Source organism: Melozone crissalis, unplaced genomic scaffold (assembly GCF_028551555.1).
Source record: "Melozone crissalis strain CALT ecotype California unplaced genomic scaffold, PUWL_Pcris_2 ptg000108l_1, whole genome shotgun sequence".
Classification (NCBI taxonomy): Eukaryota; Metazoa; Chordata; class Aves; order Passeriformes; family Passerellidae; genus Melozone; species Melozone crissalis.
The window spans coordinates 384,306-407,663 of NW_026535885.1; the positions used below are offsets into that span (position 1 = coordinate 384,306).

The window sequence follows — 23,358 nt, forward strand, 5'->3', positions numbered from 1 at the left end:
ATGGAGAGGTGCTGTCACCTGCCCTTTCCTCAGCAGCTTTAGCTACACAAGTCCTGGGCCTCTGATGCAGCCTGTGCCCGTTGCTGTCACCTCCCTGCATGGGCTCGGGGACCACAGGAGGGATTATCACAACTGGGCAAGCCCGTTCTGCCCCGTGGAGCTGCACACACCCAGTGCCTTCACTGATCCCTCAGCTACGACAGGGGCACAAACCAGGCAACCTCCAGCCCTCAATACAGCACAGCTACATCTGCTGACGTGTCTGAGATGGAAGCCAGAAGAAAGATGTTATGGGACAAAACAGGTGTTTCATGGCCAACAGCCATAAACCAGGGGCCTCTAGACAGGCTGGTAGCACAGTCAAGCTTTCAAAATCACTGCAGTAAATTCATTCCATAACCCCTGCCCTAGGTTTGTATTTTATTCAGGAATTTAACATCCCCCCTGCAATGCAGGCAACAGCCCCTGTACCAGATCATACAGCAGCTCTGGAAAAATAATCACCAGTTACACTGCTCACAGACAACTCAAAGACCCCTGTTGGGACTAAATTCCACTAAAGGCAAACCCCGGACTGCACTGCCATGGAAGAGGAGGAGGAGGAGGAGGTGGTGATGGTTTAGAGACGGCCGCTCCTGCCCCTGCCAGCTTGTCCTACCCTGTGCATAGTGCGAAACAGCGCAGTCATTCACCAGAGAAAGTTCAGGACCAAGGAAACTCGGTTCCCTTTCAGCCAAACATTTAGAGGAAGGAGAGGCAGTTCTGTTTTAGCTGGGCCGGCACTGGACCTGCCCCTCTGAGCTGTCTTCGTCGTCTGAGCCCGCAGCCCCGGCGCTGGTCAGTCCCGTGATCCTGTAGCCCATGTTGAGCAGCATCACCTCCAGCGGGTCCGCGTTCATGCGCCGCTGGTTGGCCTGGGAAGCGCCTTCCATGTCCACCACCACGCGCCCGTTGAGGGTCTCGCTCTGCAGGACACGGGGGACAGCACTCAGCACCGCGGAGGGGCTGCTGCAAGGAGATCCCAGCGGGGAACACAGCAGGAAAGAACACCCAACCACGAGGGCAGCTCTCACCTCCGGCCTGGGGTTCCAGAGCCGCACGACCGGGTCGATGCCGCTGGTGGCCAGGAAGCAGTAGCTGGGATGAGGCTGGAGGCAGTTCACAATGGACTCGTCCCCCTGCAGCACACGCACCAGGTTGGTGGTTTCCTTCTCCCAGATGAAGAAGGAGCCGTCGTCCGAGCCGCTGACGATGTACTGGGCGTTGCTAGGGCAGAGGAGCAGAGCCTGGGTCACCCTCCAGAGCCAGGCTCCAGCAGGCTGACAATGCCACACAGCTTCTGTCATCAGCAGGCTGACACCCCTCCCAGCTGCACATCCAGATAAAGCTCCCCATGCTGGCTCCCTGCAGCCCCAGGAGCCCTGTTTTCAATCCCAAATGGATTTCTGAATTGCTAGCCCAACAGAACTCTGTGGATCAGCTCCTCATGCAGCAGTGTGGGAGGAGGGCTCCTGTCAGCTCATCCCAACCCTGTGTCCATGTCATTTTATGAACAGTAACATGGGGCTACTTCCACGGAACAGATCGCCCTGCTGCTGCTCTCTCCTGTCCTGCACCCCTGCATACCTGCCAAAGAAATTGGCCTCCTTGATGTCCGTGGTGGTGTTGCAGTGGCCGCAGTACCGGAATTTGTAGTCGTAGCTGCGCTCCCTCAGCACCATCTCGTCCTCAGAGATGGAGTCCTTGCGGCCCGTGGCGCGCAGCCGGATGGGGCCTCCCCCCTTCTTGTCCTCAGCTGCAAGGACAACACGTTTCCCTCAGCACCACTGCGGGACTTGTGAGCAAAACACAGCCCAGGAGAGCCCAGCAGCCTCACAGAAGGGTTAAGGACGAATCCAGCAGGAAGCAGGGCTCAGAGCATGAGCTTCCTTCCTTCCAGATTATCTCCTGGCTACATCAGACTCCTTTTATCACACTCTCACTCAAGAGCAAGCCAGGACCAGGCACAAGGAAAGAACAGGCTCAGGCCAGTTTTTGCGCACAGCAACAATCAATCTCTCTCTCTCAGAAGTTGGAGCTTTACTTCAGAGGGGCAGTTTAAGGAGGAAGGTCCTTGTGTGCTCATTAGATTGCAGTGTGACCTTGGAGAAGCCCAGGAGCAGCAGCACTCACCGTTATCACTCTTGGAGAAGAGGGCAGCATTGATGTCCCTGTCTAGTGCATCGCAGGCACTGCTGTGTGCTTGTTCTGGAAACTTCCCTTTAAAGTCATCCAGACACTCCAGCGCTTCTGCCACGTACTTGAGCTCAAAGAGGCAGCGGGCCAGGCGGAAATGGGCCTTCAGGTGGCAAGGATTTAGGGATATGGCCTTCAAGCAGTCCCTCAGAGCATCGTAATGGTCCCCATCCCTGAGGAAAGCAGAGCGCTGCATTAGCCAGCCCAGGCAGCAACAGCAAACATTTTCCACTGCCGTTTCCCAGCCCTCGTTTCCCTCCACAGCTTGTTGTTTCCAGCTCTGCACACAATCCCACACCCCGGGAGCTCGCTAACAGCATTCGCCGCGGCTCGGGGGCACCACCTGACCCAGCCCAGCCTCCCCAAGGGCTCGGCAGACGCCCACAGGCAGCTCTGGGATGTGACCGCACCAGGCCGCCCCGCCAGCCCTGACCTGCCATTTTAAATGCCAGAGCAGAGCTCCCTGCTGCAGCACATTTCGGGAAGTCCTTTGAAGATGGAGGATGCAGCAGCCCTCTGGCCAGGCAGCAGAGCCCTCCCGTGCCAGGCGGGCTCCCTGTCACAGCTCAATCGTGCCCCTGTGTGGACACACGGCACAGCTCGGCCCGGCCCCGGCAGGACCTCGCACACAAAGGGACAGACGTCTCAAGCAGAGCCTTTCTGCCTTCACAGGAAAAATCGGCGGCGTTTCAGAAGTGATTGTTAGAGCAGATGGACCGTTGTGGGTTTTTGTGTCCTGTTGACAGCCCGAGCTTGGGGCTGGGGCAGTGGGGCTGGGGCAATGGGGCTGGCAATGGGGCAATGGGGCTGTCTGCCTGTCTCTGCAGCAGCAGGGACTGGCTGAGCCCTGCGTGGTGCGCAGCTCAGGCTGGCAGGGCAGACACACCTGGCGTGCCAGCACTGACCTCAACTGCTCACACACCTGCCCAAAGCTGCCTCAACAGAGTGCCACGGCTCCATTTGAAGGCTAATAATAGTAATAATAATAATGATAATGTTCCATAGTAACCTACATGCCCCACTGTGGCTGCCCCATCCCTGGAAGTGTCCAAGGCCAGGCTGGACAGTGCCTGGAGCAGCCTGGGACAGTGGAAGGTGTCCCTGCCCATGGCAGGGAATGGAATGAGATGGGCTTTAAGGCCCCTTCCAACCCAAACCATTCCAGGGTTCTGTGCACTGCACCTACCAAGGTCCAAAACAGTCCCAAGGAGAGGATGATTCACAGAGCAACAATTAGAGATCACATGAAAGCTCTGTCAGGGAAGCACAGGAAGGCTCAGGCTGGAAAGGACCACTGGAGGTCATGCAGGACACCTTCCCTGCACAATCAGGGCTCCCTACAGCACATTCCTCAGGATTGTGGACAGTTGTTGAGTATCTCCAGTAAAGGAGACTCCACACCCTCTGTGGGCAGCCTGTCCCAGTGCTCTGTCACCCTCACAGAAAGGATCTCCTCCTCATGCCCAGGTGAACAGGGAAGAGGTGTCTCAGTGTCTGGCCTTATGAAGGGCAGCTCCAAATCCTGCAGGAGAATGTTCTGCAAACCATGCACCCTGCAGCTCCCTCCTGCCCAGCCCTGCCCATGAGATGTGCAGCAGGCACAGGGCTCTGCAGGGCTGCCAGGGTTAACTCAGGACACCCAGCAATGGGCCATTTTCACTCAGAGAAAGAGGGAATGCAAGCTATCTGTTAGGATGACAGGTGTCACACACTTGTACACCTGACTGGGCTTTTCAGCTGCTTTGCCACCCTCAAACATCCTTCAAGCTCAACTACCAGCGCTGGCAGCCCAACAGACTGGTGTGAGAATGGACCTGGTGGGATGTAAAGCAGGCTCTGCCTTCTCCCTTTGTTACAGGATTGACTCAGCTTGTGCAAAACCAGAAATCAGCTCAGAACTGCCAACGTGGACTGCTGAAAGCAATCCAGAGGGGGATGCAGTTGGCTTTTAGGAGCAAAATTTCAAAGGACAGCCTTAGAAGTGCTGGAAAATATGAGCAGCATCTTAAGGGAGATGAACAAGGGGAGGTTAGGAAATTACAGACCTTCCTTTTCTCTTGCTCTGTTATTCAGAGAGGGAGGCCAAAGCAGAACCTGCAGGGTTCTGAGGGTGGCCTGTAACCTGTTCCTGCTCCAGACATCAAGAACACCTCAGAGAGACGTGGTGGTTCAGCCTGGGTCACTGTCTGCCTCTGCCCCTGCTCAGTGCCATCCCAGCCACCTTCCCCACGCTCCACAAACTGCTCCTAGCAGCAAAGTGCCCCTTTTCTGCCCCTGGAAGGTATCACCTCAGTGCTATTTAAATCCTACCCCCTGCATGCCACAGAAACCCACTGTGTGTGTTTTCCACATCTTCCTGCTACCCCAAACTGTGGCAGAGCAGTAGCTGACACACTGAAAGGTTCAGATGTGCCAACACCCTTCGGGAAAAACGATTCCTATAAGAAAAATGTCATTCATGAGATCAGCACTCAGCTTCTGTGTTCCATCCCTTAATCCCAACCTATTGTTCTTCTCCTTCTGAACACTGAGGTCTTTTTGAGGCAGCTCCCAAATCTCTGCTATTGCAAAACAGCCAGTAGGCCAGTTACCAACAGTCACAACAACTGCTGGCTGCTCTTTATCTTGGCAAGGAGAGAGGAGAATTCATACTGGGGATTTCAGCAGGGAGAGGAGAAGGATATCCTCACAAAGCAAATGGAGATGAAGGACCACAGCTATTTTAAATATGTTAATGGCAAGTCATGGTACTCAGTCTTACTCTGCTCAAGGGGACAGGCACTAAAATAACTCAGCTGTATCTTGCAGATGCAGCCCTGGCCACTGGTCAGAGCAGACATTACCTACTGCAGAGGCTGACAGGGTGTTTTGCAACCAGCAGGGCAGAATCCTCTGCAGACTGCAAGGATCTGCCACCTCCCCAGAGCCCTCCCAAGGGTTTGCTTCCAGTCCAAGGAGTGTGGGTTAACTGGGGTAACACAGGAACCACCAGGTCTGGGTGTCTGCAGCATGAGGCACTTGGATAAAGCAGCCCTAAAACAACCTCCTGTCATGGGATGTTACAAAGCACAGTCACCATTACGTCATGTGTTGACAGCAGATTTAAGAGCCCTTCTTTAATGCAAATCAGAACCACCCAAAGAAACACAGACACCCTCGGAGACATCCAGAGCGCTGTGCATCAGATGTGGATTTTGGGTCTCTTTTTCAACAGGAAAGGAGCAGAGTTTCACCCAGCACATCAGTAGGTGACAAAATGGGCTGGTTCCCAGCTGTGCCTCCCCAGAATTTGTCCAGCACAGACTGCTGTGCCACCCCTCTGTGCCAGAGGTGCCCAGCTGTGTTCCAGCCTGATACCCCCACCCCCAGAGGGACAGCAGGCCCCTGACCAGGTGTCCCTGCAGGCCCCTGCAGTGGCACTGCCCCTTACCACTTGCGCTTCATGTAGGCAGCGGCTCTGTTCCCGTAGAGCATGGCGTTGTTGGGGGCCTTCTGCACAGCCTTGCTGTACAGCTGGATGGCCTGTGTCCACAGCTGGCACGCAAAGGCCTCGTTGGCTTGCTGCTTGATCCTCTCCAGGTACGGGGGCAACTCCACCTGGGGGCTGCAGGGAACAAGGGAGCGGCACAGGTGAGTTGTACATCCTTCACGCCAGGTCACAGTCTGCAGTGCTTAGCTCCAGCTTAGCTAATGCTTGCTAAATTTCCTAACAAAAGGTTCAGGAAAAGGCAGAAGGGATTCTGGACCTGAAGAACTGGAGTTTAAGAAGAAAGTTTGGTGTTGACCACAGAATCCCAGAATAATCTGGGTAGCAAGAGAATTTAAAGCCCATCCAGTTCCACTCCCTGTCATGGGCAGGGACACCTTCCACTACCCCAGGGTGCTCCAAGCCCTGTCCAACCTGGCCTTGGGCACTGCCAGGGCAGCCAGAGCTTCTCTGGGCACCCTGTGCCAGCCCTCCCACCCTCTGGCAGTCTCACTCCATCACTGTGACCATCATTTGACCGTTTCCCATTTTTCTTCATCTACAGAGACACACTCCAAATTGAGCAGTGGGTATTTTAAGCATCAGACTTCAGCAATAGGTCTTTGTTTTGACTGCATAAACAACGTTCCCAGTGCTCTTTTAGCAATGCACAACAATGCACATGCAGAAGCATCTGAGCTCACCAGGCCCATGCTCCACCACCCAAAATTCCAGCCCTGTTCCTGCTGCCGCGGTGGAGGGGCCATCTAGAGGAGAGGAGCTGAAACAGTCCCCAAAGTGACTCTGGAGGAACCCAGACTACCCATATATGGTATTAAATAAGTGTCTTGACTTTGAACCAAGTCTCATCAGCTGGAAGAAAAACAGCCACGAAGATGTGCTGCTGCTCCTTCACCCCAAATGCATTTTGTTTTAAGGAAAGAAATCAGCAGGAGCAATAGAAGAGGCTCCATCCAGTCCTGGCTCCCATGCTAGGAATGGCAGTAGTGTTCCAGTGTTGTTGCCACAGAACAATTCTGGCTGCCTCAGTTCAGTTTGCAGCAGGCAAGTGCCCAAAAAACGGCAGAGGGAAGCAAGGTTCCTTCACCTGCCAGCCTCTGCCACTATCAACACACAGATCCTGCAGGCCAGGAAGCAACACCACTCAGGACACTGTGCTTCCAGGCCTGGAAAATCATTTCTTAGTTTTGTGCACCTTAATTCGTCACAAGAGGAAAAATCCTCCCAGGATGCTCTTGCCTGGTCTGACTCCTGTTCACAGCCCAGGCACGAGAGGCCAACGCAGCCCAAGGACAGAGGCCACCTGGCAATCCAGGAACAGGTGTGCAGTTCACGCCTCTGTGGCAGCCCCTCGCCCTGTGAGGGGCACAGGACAAGGCCATGGAACCGCCAGGAGGGGCAGCTGTGCCCTCACCTGACGTGTGCCCTCACCTGACGTGTGCCCTGCCCTCGGCCAGGCGGAAGCCGTTGCTGTGGAGATGGATCCCATTGGACACTCCATTGGTTGAGGTTTTGCCATTCTGCACTTCTGAGGGTTAGAAAAAGTATTATACAACCATGCTGAGTATCAGTGTAGATTATACAAACTCAGGGTTTATTTTACAGCAGGACCAACCCAGCATGACAGCCCCATTCAGAGCAGAAACAAAACTGCCATGATTCCACCTGCTCCAGCCACCTGGATTCCATTTGTCCTCTTTATTTACAAATCTCTGCAGTGTGCTTTGCAATACAATTCTAGATCAGAAAACCAGACACACACAGAGAACTAAGTGCTAAGGGAAATACCTTAGACTGATTTCAGGCCATGGTTAGAGTATCATGGAATCCTGGAATGGTCTGGGAGGATACCAGGACCTCAACCACTCAACAGTCTGCTTAATCCTTGAGCACAGCTTTAGGCACTCCCAACTCACACATCCCCCTCTCCACAGGTCGCTTCTGCCCTCATGTTTTGTCCCACTGCAGAAGGACTTTGCCACCAGGGCATGCACTGCACTGCAGAAGCAGCACAGCAACACCCACACCCTGCTTCATTCTCCTCCTGCGCCCTGAAAATGAATTTGTGCACTACAGAACTCCCCTGTGCTGCTCGCTCCCTTTGTGACAGCATCACACTTACCCCCTGAAGTGTGGCACTTCTTTGGGAGGAGAAAAGTGTATGGTCGCTGTTTGTATGTCAGATCAAACAAATAGACCTGAGGAAAGGAAAAAAGAGCATGAGACAAGTCTGCAAAACAGAGATGCTCAAGTCAGAAATAAAAGAGGGCTCAGTAGGTACACAGTTCCATGTCTGTGTTTGCTATTTCCAATTTCTCACTGGGAATCGTTTTTATAGAGGGACACACAAGGGATGGCAGCAGTAACTGGGGTGTGTCCCAGTCCAGCCCAGTTCAGAGAGAACAACACTGAGAAACAGGAACCTGATCTTACTCCACACCTGCAGATTTTAAAAGATGACCTGACCACTGACCAACCTGCTCAGAAAGCTTCATATTTCAATTAAGCAACTAGGGTATTTCAATTAACACCATGATAATGAAGAAACCAAACACCTATCGACAGAAAAGAGGTGAGGCACCGAGGAAAAGTCTTTCTAAGATGGAACCAGTATTTCCCAAGAAACTGCCAGGGCAGCTCTGTGAAATCCCAATTTACAGCTGTACCGGGACAGGAACGGACAGCCCAGGCCAGACCCACAGCTCACCCTCTCCTAAAGGGAGCGAGTGTGAGAAAGAGCTGGAGAGGACAAGCACAGTGCAACCTGCCCACAAGCAAAGGTCCTGTTTAATCCACGCTGATTAATGCTGTCAGGAGGATTTTCTCATTCCATTGATAGGCTTTACAAAAGATCCATGAATAACACCCAGAGCTTAAAATTAAAGCAATCAATATTCCAGGTGAAGGCCTTTGCTTCTCCAAGTTCTTATTCACTACATTCTATTACAGAAGCAGTTTGATGTTTCAAGAATGAGTTATGAAATCCTTTCTAGGTCAACAAAGGTCAGTTTCACAACTGGTTTTGTTTATTTTCTTTCCCCTCTTCCGGAGAGTGAAATGTGAATTGGAAAACCACAACAGAACGTGGTTTAACTTTGATCAGTGACAGCGTAACAAATATATCCCTAATCCCAAGCATTTAGTCTGAATTAATCAGAGAGCAGTTTAAAATCCATCACATCACCCACAGAGAAGTTGCTGTACCTGTTTCCAACAGCACACAGCAATGCCCAGTGACCCAGGGTGAAGCCTTTCTGCCTCCTTACCTGCTCCCCCCCCATGTTGACCAGGAGCTCGGTGCCATCGGGGCTGAAGGTGACGTACGTGGCCACCAGGACCCTCAGCCTGTTGTTGTAGTCTGGGAGCTTCACTGGGAGGTGCCCTGGGGAGAGGACAAGTCCAGAGTTATTGGCTTAACTCTCAATGCTGTCTCTGTCCTAGCCCAGCTGCTCCCTTTCAAAGGGCAAAGCCATGGAGCACAAGCACCTACAGATTTTCCATCTCCCGCTGTTTACGGGATCCTTCCACGAGGAACCAAAACACGCACGGGTGCCTTTTCACCTGGGTATTGATGCCCCATCTCTGCAAGTGTCCAGGGCCTGGCTGGACGGGGCTTGGAGCAACCTGGTCTAGTGGAAGGTGTCCCTGCCCATGGTACAGGGTGGAACAAGGCGTGTTTTAAGGTCCCTTCCAACCCAAACCATTCTGTGATTCCATCATTCCAATTTTGCACGGCCACCCCACATAACTGCCTTGCTAATAATGAGCCTCCAGAACCCAGCAAATCTCAGTTTTGGGGATTCTCTAGGATTTGGCTTTTGTGATTTGTGGCCATCTGCAAATGCCTCCATCCTCAACCCCCTAATTAGGTTTCCTTAATAAAGCCCTCAGCACAAGGAAACCAAAGCTCCTAAATATTCAGCTCACACACAGGTTCTGTTCTTCAGACAGCAGATGTGTTGCATGACCAATTCAGGGGACCTGAGGAATCCTCTAGTGGGAACCATCAGGAGCAGGACTGTCAGAACTGGTCTGCTGAACATGCTGGTCTGAGATATTGTAAAAAAAAAACCCACCCAAATATTTTGGGGTAAAACGTAGTAAATTATGAGCACTGGAGAAAAATGTCATCTAGATTGCTCAGATACTGCATCACTGATTCTTTATCTGCAGGATGAGGACAAGTCACTTCTGTGCCAAAAAGATTTTGAACTGGGACCAGTTCCAGGAAAGCCTATAGAGCCCAGGTTATACCCAATCCTTCACTTTCCAGCAGGAGCGACAAAAACACCTTTATGCTGGACAAAAAGCAGCAAAGCTGGCCCACCTCCCCAGTGGAATAACGTGCAATTCCATGGGATATCCCACGGAAGAGGTGCCCTGGCAGGGGTCTGTGTGTGATGGGTGACTCTGTGTGTGCCCAGTGAAGCCCCCAGGTGAGCCCTGGAGCAGGGCCCGTACCTGCCACGTAGTACTGAGCCGCCCCGTCCGGGAGGGGCTTCTGCCGGTCACAGAACGTGTGCACGCCAGCCGAGGGGCTCTGCTTCATGCTTTTCCTGCAGACAGAGCAACAGCCTCATGGGAACCACAGCACTCAGCTGCTGCAAGCCCCATCTGCACTGGCTTTTCTTGCCCACCCACGAGGACACAGCTGCCCACACAGCCACGGGGTCAGCAGCCTCACACCACCCCGGTGCACTCAGCCAAAAGGCTTTGGGTGACAGAAAAAACTGAGTGAAACTTCCCAGAAAGAGGAGAGTGCTGGATCCCTGCAGGTCCCTCCTCCCACCAGATGCCAGCCCCAGGAGGCTGCCCCGGGGCCAGGCGCTGTTACCTGTGGTTGTGGATCATGCGGATGTCGTAGAGCCGCACAAAGGGCCCGCTGGCCCCCACGGCCAGGTAGTTGTTGTCCTGGGGGTTCACTGTCAGGCACTTGGCCTCCACCAGCTGCCCACAGTACTCAGTCAGGTCTATCAGGACCTCGGAGCGTTTGCTGTTCTCCCGCAGGTCGTACTGCCTGCAAAGGGGTGGCAGTGAGGCAGACACACACAGGGTAACAGAGGCAGCAGAAGAGACTCGTGCAATGTCCTGAGCTGGGACAGCACTCACTAGGCCTTGGTACCAGGATAATCATTAAAAGCAGATCTACAATGTGCACAGATTTATTCTAGCTCCAAATTAAATTCCCAAGTCATGACCTGTTCCTTTCCTGGCCTCCCTTTCCAGCAATGAGGAAAATGGAGGAGCTGAGGAGAGTATTTATGACTCTACAAGACAAACCTTTCCGGTTTTAGGAAAGGGAGAGATGAGCTTAAGCTGTTCAGTACAGAGACAGCCTCTCTTCAGGTCTGTGCACAGCACACATTGTGATGGTTCCCAACACCAAACCAACTGGAATTCTGTACCTGATTAAGCCATCTTCTGCTGCACTCCAGAAGGTGTTTGGCCACATGGGCGCCGTGGCAATGCGCTTCACTCTGTTGGTGTGGTCTCCAAACATGTGCACGGTCTCCTTGACAGTCAGGTCATGGACGTGCACCTTGGAATCTGCAGCTCCCGTGATGAGGATCCGATCCCCCGAGTGCGGCAGGAACTGCGGCAGAGGGATGGGACACTGAGCCTGGACAGCACTGGGGCTGCTCACAGGGACACCCTGGCACTCACAGGGCAGGAACTCTGCTCCAGGAACCTGGGCTAACCCATGGCATTCCCTATTACACAGGTCAGCATGCACACTCAAGAGTCACCAGCTACAGCAGCACTGAGAGTGGCTTCATCACACATCCCAGTCTGCTACAACCATTTCCTTCCAATTCACTGAGAGAATAAGCCTGGGATCTCCATAAACTAATTTCAGCATTAGATTTAATCCTTTTCCCCATAATTAGAAATATTTAACTTTTTGGGGAGAAACTGTTTGCAGAAAAATGTTTCCTAGCAAGGATTTATTATTTTGCTGCTCAGGTTGCTGTTCCTGTTAGCTGCTCATTCCTTCTGAACACATACCTTGACAGAAAAGATGTTTGCAGTGTGTCCTGTGTGCATAGAAAGGAGTTTCTTGTGGTGCAGAGGATCCCACACAATGGTATGCTGGTCATCAGAGCCAGAGGCCAACAAGCTGAAAGGAACAGGAGACAAATATGCACCATGAATTCTTCTGCTCCACACCGTGCCCAGGTCTGTGGAACTGTTTGACCACAGACATCCATTGAGTTAATTCAGCCCTAACCAGCCCATTTCCTCTCTTCCCTCAGCTCTCTGCTCTTGCTGCTCACCGTGCACCCATCCCTCCAGCCAGGTCTAGGAGCTAAAGCAGACAAAAAGCAATTCCACAGAAAGCACAGCTGACTGAAGGCTCTCACCCACACTGTGATGGGAAAACAGGAGTGTTTGGTCAACAGCAAAATGCAGGGTCTCCACCTCCCCACTACCTGGCTGTGTTAACTGCTCCACACCATCTCTGAAGCCCAGCCAAGGCATCCATTCACAGACTCCAGAGGTGCCCAGGCAGCCCCAGGGCTCAGTTGTGAACCACAAACTGCTTTTAGAGGCATTGCAAGGTGCTCTTGGCCTTGTCCATCCATCTGCACCTGGACCAAAGGAATCTGACATCTGCAACTCTCAGCTCTTTTAAACTCAGCCATTCTCTTTCAAGCACATGAAGTTTTCACTGGTAAATAATTCTGAAGAGTATCAGAGGGCAGACTTTGGACACTGTAAGAGGCATGTGCAGAAATACCCACTCTTCCTCCAATCCACTCATTTCTCACACAGAAACTCTTCATTCCACTTGGTTACTGGAAGTTGCTCTTTAGTGCCCCTCTAAAATTGCAGAGGGGTGGATTCTCCACCTCCTTCCCTTGGATATCTGTCCCCCAGCAGCAGCTTTGAACAGCGTGGTGAAGGGGGTGGGGAAATGTCACCACCAGCTGGGCAAATCCTAAAGATCCATTATAATCCATAATACCACTTAAGAGAAGAGAAGCAGCCTTCAATCTCCACTTCTTAGTCTGACCATTTCCCTTCTGAACTCACTAAAGGGGCATTTCTAATAATATCCAGATATATTTAACAAAATAAAGCTTCTTTTGAAGCGTGAGCTCTACTACAACTCAGAATTTGAGCTTGAGCTCCACTTTACTAGAAATGGGAAGCAGCTGCTTATGATAACATGACCTACATCCTACTCTTGGAAAAACCTGGGGTTGTGGCTTTGCTGATTCCCCAAATGAAGCCACATACTTACTCTCCTTTTTCATTCCATTCCAGACAGTTGACACACCCAGAGTGACCCTGAGGGAAGGAGGCAAGGGAAGATGGCATTAGTCAAACTTCAGATGTAGCAAACAGAGCTGTCCTGAGACAAGGACACACTGAGCTCCTCACAAATAACTTCTTCCAATAAAAGCAGGATTTTTTTATTCCAGCCCTGCATAGAACTCCACACACTTGGTAGATAGGCACCTCCAGAAAAGACAGACATGCTAGAGCAGTTGGGGTAGAAAAGGCAAAATGAAACAAATAGAAAAAGGTAGTGTTGAATAAAATGGCAGTTTAGTCTCAGAGGCTACAGCTGAAATCCTGCTGCACACACGGAAAGGTGACTTTGCTTCCAGAGCCCTTGGCTAGGCTGACAAATTACATGTACAGGCACTCTGGGAACACAGGGAAAATGCACTTTTGATAGCTCTGTTAGAAGCACCTTGCTGCTGGGTGACTACATCATCCATCTCCATCCACATTAACCAACGACTGCTCCAGGAAGTGGGGGAGTGTTGAGCACCATTTGATGTGGGAGATATGACTGAAAAGGGGGACAAAATAACCCTTTTCTCCCCCAAACCAAGATAATTGATGTGTTAGAGGTTGCCTCAGTTGGGTGGAGCAGGGTGTTGAGGGTCTGACCCCCAGATGGGGCTGTTCACTTAAGACTTCAATGATCCCTGTGGGTCCCTTCCAACTCAGAATATTCTGTATAATCTTAAAATCTTTTCTAAGGTATGTCAGGGTGCACTACAACCTGTTCCTTAGGGATCCCATTAGAGCCGAGCACGTTGAACAGCTGACAATTGTCTTCTTCAGGCATCAGTGCTGAGATGAGGCGGTGCCCACCCTGCTAAAGGTCCTCCTCACGTGCACCAGGCAGTGCAGAAAGCTCGCGCAAGCTCTCACTGAGCTCCTGGCTCTGATGCAGGTTGAGGGACCTGATAAACCAGAGCAGTTCAGGCCCTCCTGCAGCAAGGTGCCCCCCAGGAGCTGGTTTCCCCCTGCACACCCACCTGCAGCTCAGCCTCCAGCCCCAGGCGGCGGATGAAGGGGTCGGTGACGTGGTAGTGGCGCTCGAAGCCCAGCGCTCCCCTCTCCTGCAGGGGCAGAAAGGGAGCATGAGCACACTGAGCACGCCACACAAACATTCCTCCTGCCCCTTCAGAGAACATCCTTCAGCTTTAAAAACCACACCAGGTACTGGGGGGTCCACAGGTCCTGGACTGTGGTAGGGAGTCACAGAATCCCAGAATGGTTTGGGTGGGAAGGGAGCTCAAAGCCCCTCCAGTGCCACCCCTGCCGTGGCAGGGACACCTCCCACCGTCCCAGGCTGCTCCCAGCCCTGTCCAGCCTGGCCCTGGGCACTGCCAGGGATCCAGGGGCAGCCACAGCTGCTCTGGGCACCTTTGCCAGGGCCTCACCACCCTCACAGGAAAGAATTCATTCCCAATATCCCACCTAACCCTGTTCTCCTTCAGCTCAAGGCCATTCCCCCCGGTCCCACCACTACACATCCGTGTGACAAGTCCCTCTCCAGCCTTCCCATCCTCTGAACATCTCCAGGTGGGCAAATCTTAATCCTTGCCCCCGAACTGATTGAAAATGCTGTGTAAGTCAGTGCCAGGCTCCAGCTGAGGAGCCAGAACCAGCTCTGGGACTGAGGCAGAGTGAGCTGACCCTACCTGGGGCCTGAAGCAGAAGATAGGGAAGAACTTGGGAGTGGCTGCTACTGTCCCCTGGCAAGGATTTCAGCAGGACCTCCCTGCTGAGCTGCCCAGGAGAGCTGTGCCACTGCAGAGCTGTCCCAAGGCAGCAGCAGCAGCACGGGGCGAGAGCTGGAGTGGAACTGGCCAGCCGCCCTCAGGGATGGGCTGCTCCTCAGGCAGGAGCAGAGCTGCAGTGCACAGCCTGTTCCAGAGGGATGGGAACAGCTGCCACAGAACTGCGTCAGTACAAATGAAGGTGAAGGAAAGCAGGACAGTTGTTTCCCCTGTGATCTCACAGGGCTCACAGATGCATCAGCAGATGGCTCTGATGAAAGAAGGCCAACTGCAGAGGCAGCAATGAAGGAGAGAGAATGCCAGTCAGATTTTGGATGGAGCATCTAGATGGAGATTCTTCCCTAGGACTTGACCCAGTGTGGTCTCACTCCATGCCACACTTGTCAACTTAATCCTTTGTCACCAGCATTTAGAGATGGGAACCCCAATGTTAAAATCACCCTGGTGGTGCCCAAAACACCACCCTGGTGGTGCTCAGAGCCCATCAGCAGTCCCAGAGCACACACAGAAGCGCTGAATTCCCATCCCAGCCCAATGTTCAGTAATGAACTCCACACACCAAAAGCTATTTGAAGACAGAATGGAGACAGACATAAAAGGATTGGAGGCAAAACAAACCAGGCTTTTTGTAGGAGCTTCCACGACAGATTTCAAACCCCTTGGTGTACTTTTGTGGAGAGCATTCCTGCAGCACTGCAAGGCCCATGCAAGGTGCTGCAGGTGTAATTCTGTGCTGCTGCAGCCCCAGTGGCTTTGTGAGGGCTCTGGGGTAGGATACTGCTTTTCCTACAAGGAACTGCCTGACTTAGCAATCTTCCCAAAGTCTGACAGAGCAGACAGACTGAGACAGTCCCAGGCTAGGGCTCAAACCACAGAACCAGCCCTTCCTTGTTAGGGCAGCAAAACAAATCTCTGCACATGGATTGAATTACGAGCTTATAACCGAGTTTGGTACCAAACTGCAAAGTGAGCACTCGAGCTCCCAGTTCCTTATTCTGGCCACTCACTGATCCCTTTCCTGAATGCTGATTATCAGCAAAGCTGCAAATGATTTCAGGCCTCTGAGTCCCAGCAATAATTGCCTATTGTGTCTGCTGCAGCCAGTCCTTTCACGTTGATATTCCACCAAAGCAGCCATCAGATGACTGATCCCACCACTGCACAAGTTTTTTTTTCCCTACACAAAGGAAGCAACACAGCACTCTCTAAAGAAAAGGAGACAGAGAGGCTGTGACAGAGATCATTAGCTTTACTACAGTCAGAAATACCTCTGATGGCAAGATCACACGGGGAGAACACAGAAAGCAGAGAGGGAAGCTGGCTAAGGGCCTTTGTGGTGCCCAAACACAAGCAGCTCCATTTCTCTCTTCAACTCAGAAGGAACAGAGCTGCTGATGGCAAACCAGCCCAGGGAGAGGAACTGCGCTCCTGCCATGCCAGACTTCATCCCAGCTCTCCATTAAGGACAGCGACAGGTCCTGGGTGTTTGTTCTCCTAAGCTCCTTACAGGGCTTATCAATATGTAAGTAACAGAGATCTGGTGCCCGAGCAGAGGCAGCACCAGGAGCTTCCCCCAAGGCTCACACCTACCTTGATCTGCCTGTGGATGATGTCTCTGGTGATGTTGGCCTTTGCCATCTTCTTGCAGTGGGGCAGACCAAGAGAAGCAGTGGCAAGAGCTGCTGTGCATCCAAGCATGCCAGGATCCACGCTGAGGGTGCTCAGTTACCTGCAGGACACGGGGACACGGCGGGGACACGGTGGGGACACCGCGCGTTAGGCATTGCCCAGCTCCAGAAACACGGGGGGCTGACGGCTGGGAAAGTGGGGATGCGGCTGGGAAACCAGGAATGCGGCTGGGAAACCAGGAATGCGGCTGGGAAAGTGGGGATACGGCTGGGAAAGTGGGGATACGGCTGGGAAACCGGGAATAAAGGCTCCTGGAGAAACCCAGGGAAGAACAATGGGAGAATAAACGTCTGACTCAAGGCCGTTCCCGGTTTGTGGAGAAATTCAGGATGAGCAGAATTCCAGGGCTGTATCAGCCTGGAAAATCCATGTCTCTGTCCCAGCAGAGCAGTCTCCTGTCCCAGGCTTCCCTCCCACCATTCCATGACCACTCATGTCCAATGCCATGTTTCCCAAACTCTACAAAGGTTATACTGTGAATAAACACAGCATTCTTCTCTCTCATTTACTACATTGGATTATCAGCAGAACCCCCCTAAAATATCCAAAAGGGCATAAACATTCCTTGGAAATCACAACATGAGGTCACAACTGAACACCTAATTACCTCAGCAAGAGAAAAGAGGTGACCAGTTAAAATTGAATTTCCAGGAGAAATTAAGAGTTTTGCACACTCTTAATGGAGTTTAATGTACTAACCTAAATAACTGAAGCCCCATGGAATTGGCTACTTCTGCTAAAAAAATATTCAAATTGCAGAGTGATGGTCCCAACCCTGAGCTGGACAGGCTGCCTAGCTAAGGATCAGTCAGCCCCTGAGAAATGCTGCAATTCCCCCAGTTTCCACCCCACAGCCTGGCCCATTCAGACATTTCTACAGTTCTCTTTAAAACAACAAAAAGAATAAAAATGAAATTCCAAACACCCATTTTGTCCTATGTAACCTTCTAGTTTAAAAACATTTCCAAGCAGAACAAGCCAAAAATTTTCCTCTTCTAAATGAGGAAATGCTGATTCATTGAAACCAGAGCATTTCACAGAAACACTGCAACAAACAGGAGTCCTGGCAACCCTCATCTGGTTCCCTGCTGCCACAGGAGGGCTCCCAGCGGCCCTCCTGTCCCACCCAGTGGGATTTCTTGTCCCCCTCTTTGAGAGCAGCTGGATTTGGCTCTTGGGGCCCCACCATGCCAGTGCCAGGCAGGCTGTCACCTCCCCACAACAAACACCCCACTGCTCTTTTGGGAGTGTTTTTGTCACATTTCCCACCTCTAGTTATGGCTAATTTCTAATCAGCTCCTTTCTCTTCCAACAGCACCAAACAACCTCAAGGACACACACACGTGGGAAAATGCACGAGCACGGAAAGATCCACATCTCCCATAAATAACCCACACCAGGAGGCCAATCTGGAGCTAAATAAGTCACTGCAAAACCATTAATACCCCATAACCCCTCTGTACACACAGAGAGAAGGAACAGCCAAGCCCCCCAAAGCCACGGCTCCTTAACAGACTGTTAGAAACTCTGTTTTTCAACAGAGACTCCTCTGTGCAGCATTTTCTACCTTGTGGGACATCCTAACTTTACTTCTTGAAAAATACAGGCGAGGAAAATCCCCCCAGAAATCAGACCTTGGGTAACAGGCCTGGATAAACCCAGTCCAACAGGAATGCAGGAGCCCCAGGTGTCTCTCTTTCCAGCAAAGTGCTTCATTTGGCAACCGGATGCTGTACAAGGCTCAAAGGTCTCCCAGATTCTGTGCCTTTGCTTGGCCACGAAGGCTCCAAGAGCCTTTCCTCCTTTCCCTTTGCTATTTTTTGGTGCTCAACAGGTATTCCCCAACTACAAAGGCTCTAGCAACCTTTAAATTGCCATGGAATCACAAACAAAGGAGTATGGAGCCCAAATTCTCATTCCAGATCACATTCTGAGCATTAGCCACAATTGATCACAGCCTCCGACTCCCAGTCCCCATGGATATGACAGTGACCTCCTCCAAAAATTAAATACATAAATAATAAACAAATAAAACAAATATTAAGTGTTCTTAACACTAAAGACTATTGGCCCCACCACTGTACAGGCAGATCCAGCCTCCAGTTTCAAACTGACCCTGGAATAAAACAAAATCTCCCAAGACTTTTAGATCTCATGCAAAATACATGTAATAAAAATCAGACAAAAATCAACCGTGCCTCCCAATTTCTTAGACACAAAGGCCTCCAAACATGAAGTCCCTCCAAAGAGTCTGTCTTTGTCGCCACTAAAGGAATTGGAAACTCCTTGGAAACTTCCACCATGGAAATTGGTGAAGAATGCTCCTCTTTAGGCAAAACCACCGTGCAAATTCTGCTCTAACCCATTCTTGCAGCTTCTAACTAACCCGGGACAAGCAGCCCCTGGTGGAATGAGGGATGGAGTCCCAGAGTGAGGGACACTTCAGGACAGATCTGCAGTGCTGCACCAGGCAGAGACAGCCCCAGCCCTGGCGCTGTGCTCCAGGCCAGCCCTGGGACAAGCTGGGCTGTGGAGGAGCTGCTGCCCTGCCACAAAACCACCCTGAGTCCCTTCCCACCACCCCTTCCCATGGCCCGTGGCCTCTCTGGGGTTACCCCTTGGATGGCACCAGGGTTTCTCTGCCACCCTTCAGGGACAGCTCCCCCTCGCCCCTCACTGCTCCAACCTGGAGCAGCCCGGACAGGAGGAGAAACCTGGGCTGCAGTGCCAGCCTGTGCTCCCTGAGCACACAGAGAGAGCAGGACTCCCACCTGCAGCTCTGCACTGTCCCCTGCCCTCTGTGGCCACAGCACCGCAGGGCACAAGCGGGGCTTGCGCAAGGCCGAACCCACAGTCAAAAATTAACAGGGCACACATTGCCACGGGCTCCAAACCGGGCAGGCTCTGCTGACACTGACAGCCACTGAAAAGCCCCTTAAGCTCCTGGGAAAGTACACTTCCAAAGGGTGCTCCAGGGCACGGACAGGAACACTCACGCGAGCCTGGAAACAAAGCCTCCGCGCTGATAACACAAATAATTCCATCAATTTAACACCAAACGCTCCCAACGCAGCCTGGATTTGGGGGGTTGCTCCTTGGCTGGATTGTATTTCCCTCTCTGAGCACCTCCCACCCACAGCAACACAGCGACGGGCTCTGCGCAGGGGGGCAGAGCCCCAGCCTTGGCACCAGCACCCTTGGGGAAAGCTCCCCAGAGCAGCAGGGCTCCCAAAACCAGCACTTTCCAACAAGCAATCCCATTCCTGACTGCCTGCGTGTGCCCAAGCGTCTCAGCTCCACACTCAAGGTCACTGGAAAAAAGCAGCACTGCACACCACGAGCCTCTGGATCCACAGCTCATCCCAAGGGAGGACTCCATAGACCCTTCCCTTCAGCACCTGTAAATTATTTCACCCCTGCAAACACCACCCAGAGCCCACTCTGAGAGGCTTCTTTATCCTCACAACTTATTTCCCTGCCCTCTTTACCTTGACTTTCCAAGAGGTCACAGACTAAATTAAATTTTTGGGAATTTTTGTTTTAAGGAAACCTGAAGAACCAAGAGGGAATGCCCTGGTTAGCAGCAAGCACTTTGTTAAAAGAAGGTTTTTCTGAGCTGAAGGAGCTGTCAGGAGCTCCCCAGGACAGATGGCTGGAGCAGGGAGCAGGAGAAGGGGTGAGAGGGGCAGGGGCAGCACAGGGGAACTCTGGCACGCTCAGGGCACACAGAGCTCACAGCTCAGCCCTCCCACTGCAATCCTGCCTCCCCTGACCCCACGCTGACACACCCCCGGGGAAAGGGAACAGAACAGAGAACCCCCAGCGCCAAGATCCACACGGGCCAGCAGCTCCAGGAGGAGAGGCTGACCTCCTGTCCAAGGAAAGCGGCTGCAGCACACCCAGCAGGGCAGGGAACAGCTCTGGACAGGGACAGGGAGCAGAGGAGGGAGCAGGGCAGGGTCACACCCAGCAAAGTGGGAGGAATGAGAGGACAGGGCAGTGCTGGGCTGGAAAGGAAGGCAGAACGCAGGAGCTGTACCTGGCACGGGTGGCACCAGCAGGTGCAGGGCTGGGGGAACAGGGCCTGGGCAAAATGAGGGTGAGGGGCTGGGGTGGGAGGATGGATAAGGGAGAGATCCCTAAAGGCAGTCAGACTCCTGGGGGGGAAGGGGGTGACACCTCGGGGGAATAAGGGGACAGCAGACAGAGCCTGGGCTGGGGGGAACTGATGGGAAAGACAGGGGTGGGGGAAATGTCAGGAAAGGGAGGCAAGGGGGACAGCGGAGAGGGAAGGGGGCTCGTGGGCAGGCAGCTGTCAGGGAAGGGGCTGAGGCCTGCAGGGCAGGCAGCTGCCAAGGAAGGGGGTACGGGGGCACGGCTGACAGGGAAGGCACAGGCTGACAGGGAAGGGGGACGAGGTGTGCTTGACTGGGGAGGAACGGGGGCACCGGGGGGCAGAGCTGCCAGGGAACGGGGGCACCGGGGGCAGAGCTGCCAAGGAACGGGGGCACCGGGGCCGGCGAATCGACAAGGGGCCCGGCAGATGTAGCTGCGAGCGAAGCGGGCACGGGGCGCAGCTGCCAGGGAAGGGAAGGGGGCACCGGGGGGCGGCGGGCACGGAAGGGATCCGGGCTGGGGGGCTCTGTCAGCGCGGCGGGGCCCGTCCGGCCCGCGGGGGCCCGTTACCTGTCAGGCCTGCCGGGCGCGAGCGCAGCGGGCACCGGAGGCTGCGAGGCTCCATCCATGCGGGGCAGAGCGGGACGCAGCGCAGGGGCCGCGGCGGGGCCCCGGCCGTGCCCGCCGCCCCCGGCCCTCGGTACCCCCGCCAGCTGTCCGGGGCTGCGCTGCGCCCCCCGCCGCCGCCGCGCGCTGCGCATGCGCCACGCCAACTGCGCAACCGCCCCCCCCCGCGCGCCGCCGCGCCCCGCCCCGCGCAAATGGCGTAAATCCCGTTCGTGAATGCCGCCCCTTCCTGCCCGCCGCCGAGCCAGGACTGACAGCTCGAGGAGCCAATGGAAAGGGAGGAAACTGACGAGGAGAGATCCGCCATACGGCGTCGAGGGGGCGGGAGCGTGGCGGCGCGAAGGGGCTGCTGGGAGATGTAGTTAAGAAGGAGTTATGGCCGCCGCCTCCCCTTCCCCAAACCTGGGGATTAGAGCCCCAAACCAGAGCTCGGACCGCTCCACAGCGGCCAGGACGGTGAAGGGCCTGCAGGGGAAGCCAGGAAGGCATGGGCTGAGGTCACTCAGTTTGTCCAGCCTGGAGAAGAGGGGGCTGAGGGTCCTGTTCCTGTCCCTGGAAATGTCCCTGTCCCACCCCTGCCATGGCAGGGACACCTCCCACTGTCCCAGGCTGCTCCTAGCCCTGTCCAGCCTGGGACCCAGGGGCAGCCACAGCTGCTCTGGGCACCCTGTGCCTGCCCACCCTCATTTCCTTCCCCAAATCCCATCTAAACTTACACTCCACTAGCTAAAGGCTTTTCCTCCTTGTCCTGTCTCTCCAGACCCTTTTAAATAATCTCTTTTCCTTGAGCCAACCCTTGTTGGCTGCTTCAGGTGCTGGGAAGCTGCAGTTGGGTCACCCTGAGGCTCCTCTGGTCCCCACCCAGTCCTGCAGCTCCGGGCACAGGAGCCGAACCCCCGATTCGGCAGGGACACCCCGGGACCGTCCGTGGCCCCTGACCCGGCACAGCTGGGCTGGACAGCGCTGAACCCCCCGGCCCTTTGGGATCTCCCCTCCCTGCGGCAGCACCGAGCCCGGCTCTGCTCGGAAAATAAAACTCTGTGTAAAATAAAGCGCGAAGAGCCAGGGGGTGGCAGTGTTTGCAAAATCCTCCCCACCCGCCCTGGGGACGCTGGGGACAAGCCGGCCCGGTCCCAATCCTCCTAATGAACCCTCCCAAGACGGGGAGGTGCGTGAAAGAAAGCAAAACTTACCCATTCACCTCCCTGTAATTTATTTCCACAATTCAGCATTCCCGAAGCCTGCTAATAAAGCGTAATGAACAGTTTAAATTTTCATTCGGAACTTAATTCCCTGGCTCCCAGATAATCCCAGCTGCACGGCAGAGGAAAATTCCTGCTTGGTTACTCTAAAAGAAGGAGGAAAAGCCCCTTAAATCAGAGACATCGGGCCCGAGGACTCCTCCTCGCACCTCCAGCCTCATAAATGACAGCTGCAATGATTTCTCTCCATCCTGCAAGTCATTAACCTATTCAGCGGCTGTCAAAGTCCTCCGCAGAAGGTAATTGTTAATTGTTGCCTCTGCATCAGTCCAGACTCTAATTAAACAAATAATGACCGGGATCCGTCCTCACAAAAGGGTTTTATCTTCTTTCCTCAGATGCCATCTCCATGGGGACCCAAAGCTCCACGCAGAAAATTCAGGTGCCCTTGACATGGAAATTTTCCTTGCTGCTGCAGAGGAAACTGGGCCAGGGGAGCTGGATTTTCTCTCAGGCTGGGGCCAGGCAGGACTTGCTGGTTCTGACTGTCAGGCCTGGAGTTTGCTGGTGCGGTGTGAAAGCTGGGGAATGCAAACAAGGTGTTCTCCCAGCAGCGCAGCTCCTGCAGGAGAGCCACACCTGGAGAGGATCCTCGTGGAGCAGGGCTGCGGCTGTCCCAAGGAAAGGTGCAGGGAGCAAGGAATAAACCTGCCCGAGAGCCTTCCCTTTTCACAGTGTTCAAATTTAAGTCATACAAAAGGTATTTTTAATTATTATTATTAATTTTAAAAGGCATTTCAATAATGTATTTTAAAATTAATAATAATTTAAAATAATGTATTTTAAAATTAATAATAAATTAAAATTATTTTAAATTATTTCAACAATAATTTTAAAAGTCACCAGTTTCCTGGTGACTTTCCTGTCTCCTTTTCTATCCTCAACCTACACAGAA

The 23,358-nt window shown here is 53.2% G+C and overlaps 1 protein-coding gene across 1 annotated transcript; it reads right to left on the reverse strand.

Moving 5' to 3' along the window:
* Positions 1-391: 391 nt before the first annotated feature.
* On the reverse strand, positions 392-21,255 carry WDTC1 (WD and tetratricopeptide repeats 1). Its single transcript, XM_054292216.1, has 16 exons — positions 21,145-21,255; positions 16,360-16,498; positions 14,002-14,085; positions 12,969-13,015; positions 11,729-11,840; positions 11,128-11,315; positions 10,557-10,739; positions 10,184-10,278; positions 8,989-9,104; positions 7,845-7,920; positions 7,154-7,250; positions 5,666-5,839; positions 2,173-2,408; positions 1,627-1,795; positions 1,074-1,266; positions 392-965 (listed from the first exon to the last, which is right to left on the reverse strand). The coding sequence occupies exons 2-16, from the start codon at positions 16,465-16,467 to the stop codon at positions 768-770; spliced, it is 2,076 nt and encodes a 691-aa protein (XP_054148191.1). The 5' UTR covers positions 16,468-16,498; positions 21,145-21,255; the 3' UTR covers positions 392-767.
* Positions 21,256-23,358: the final 2,103 nt, after the last annotated feature.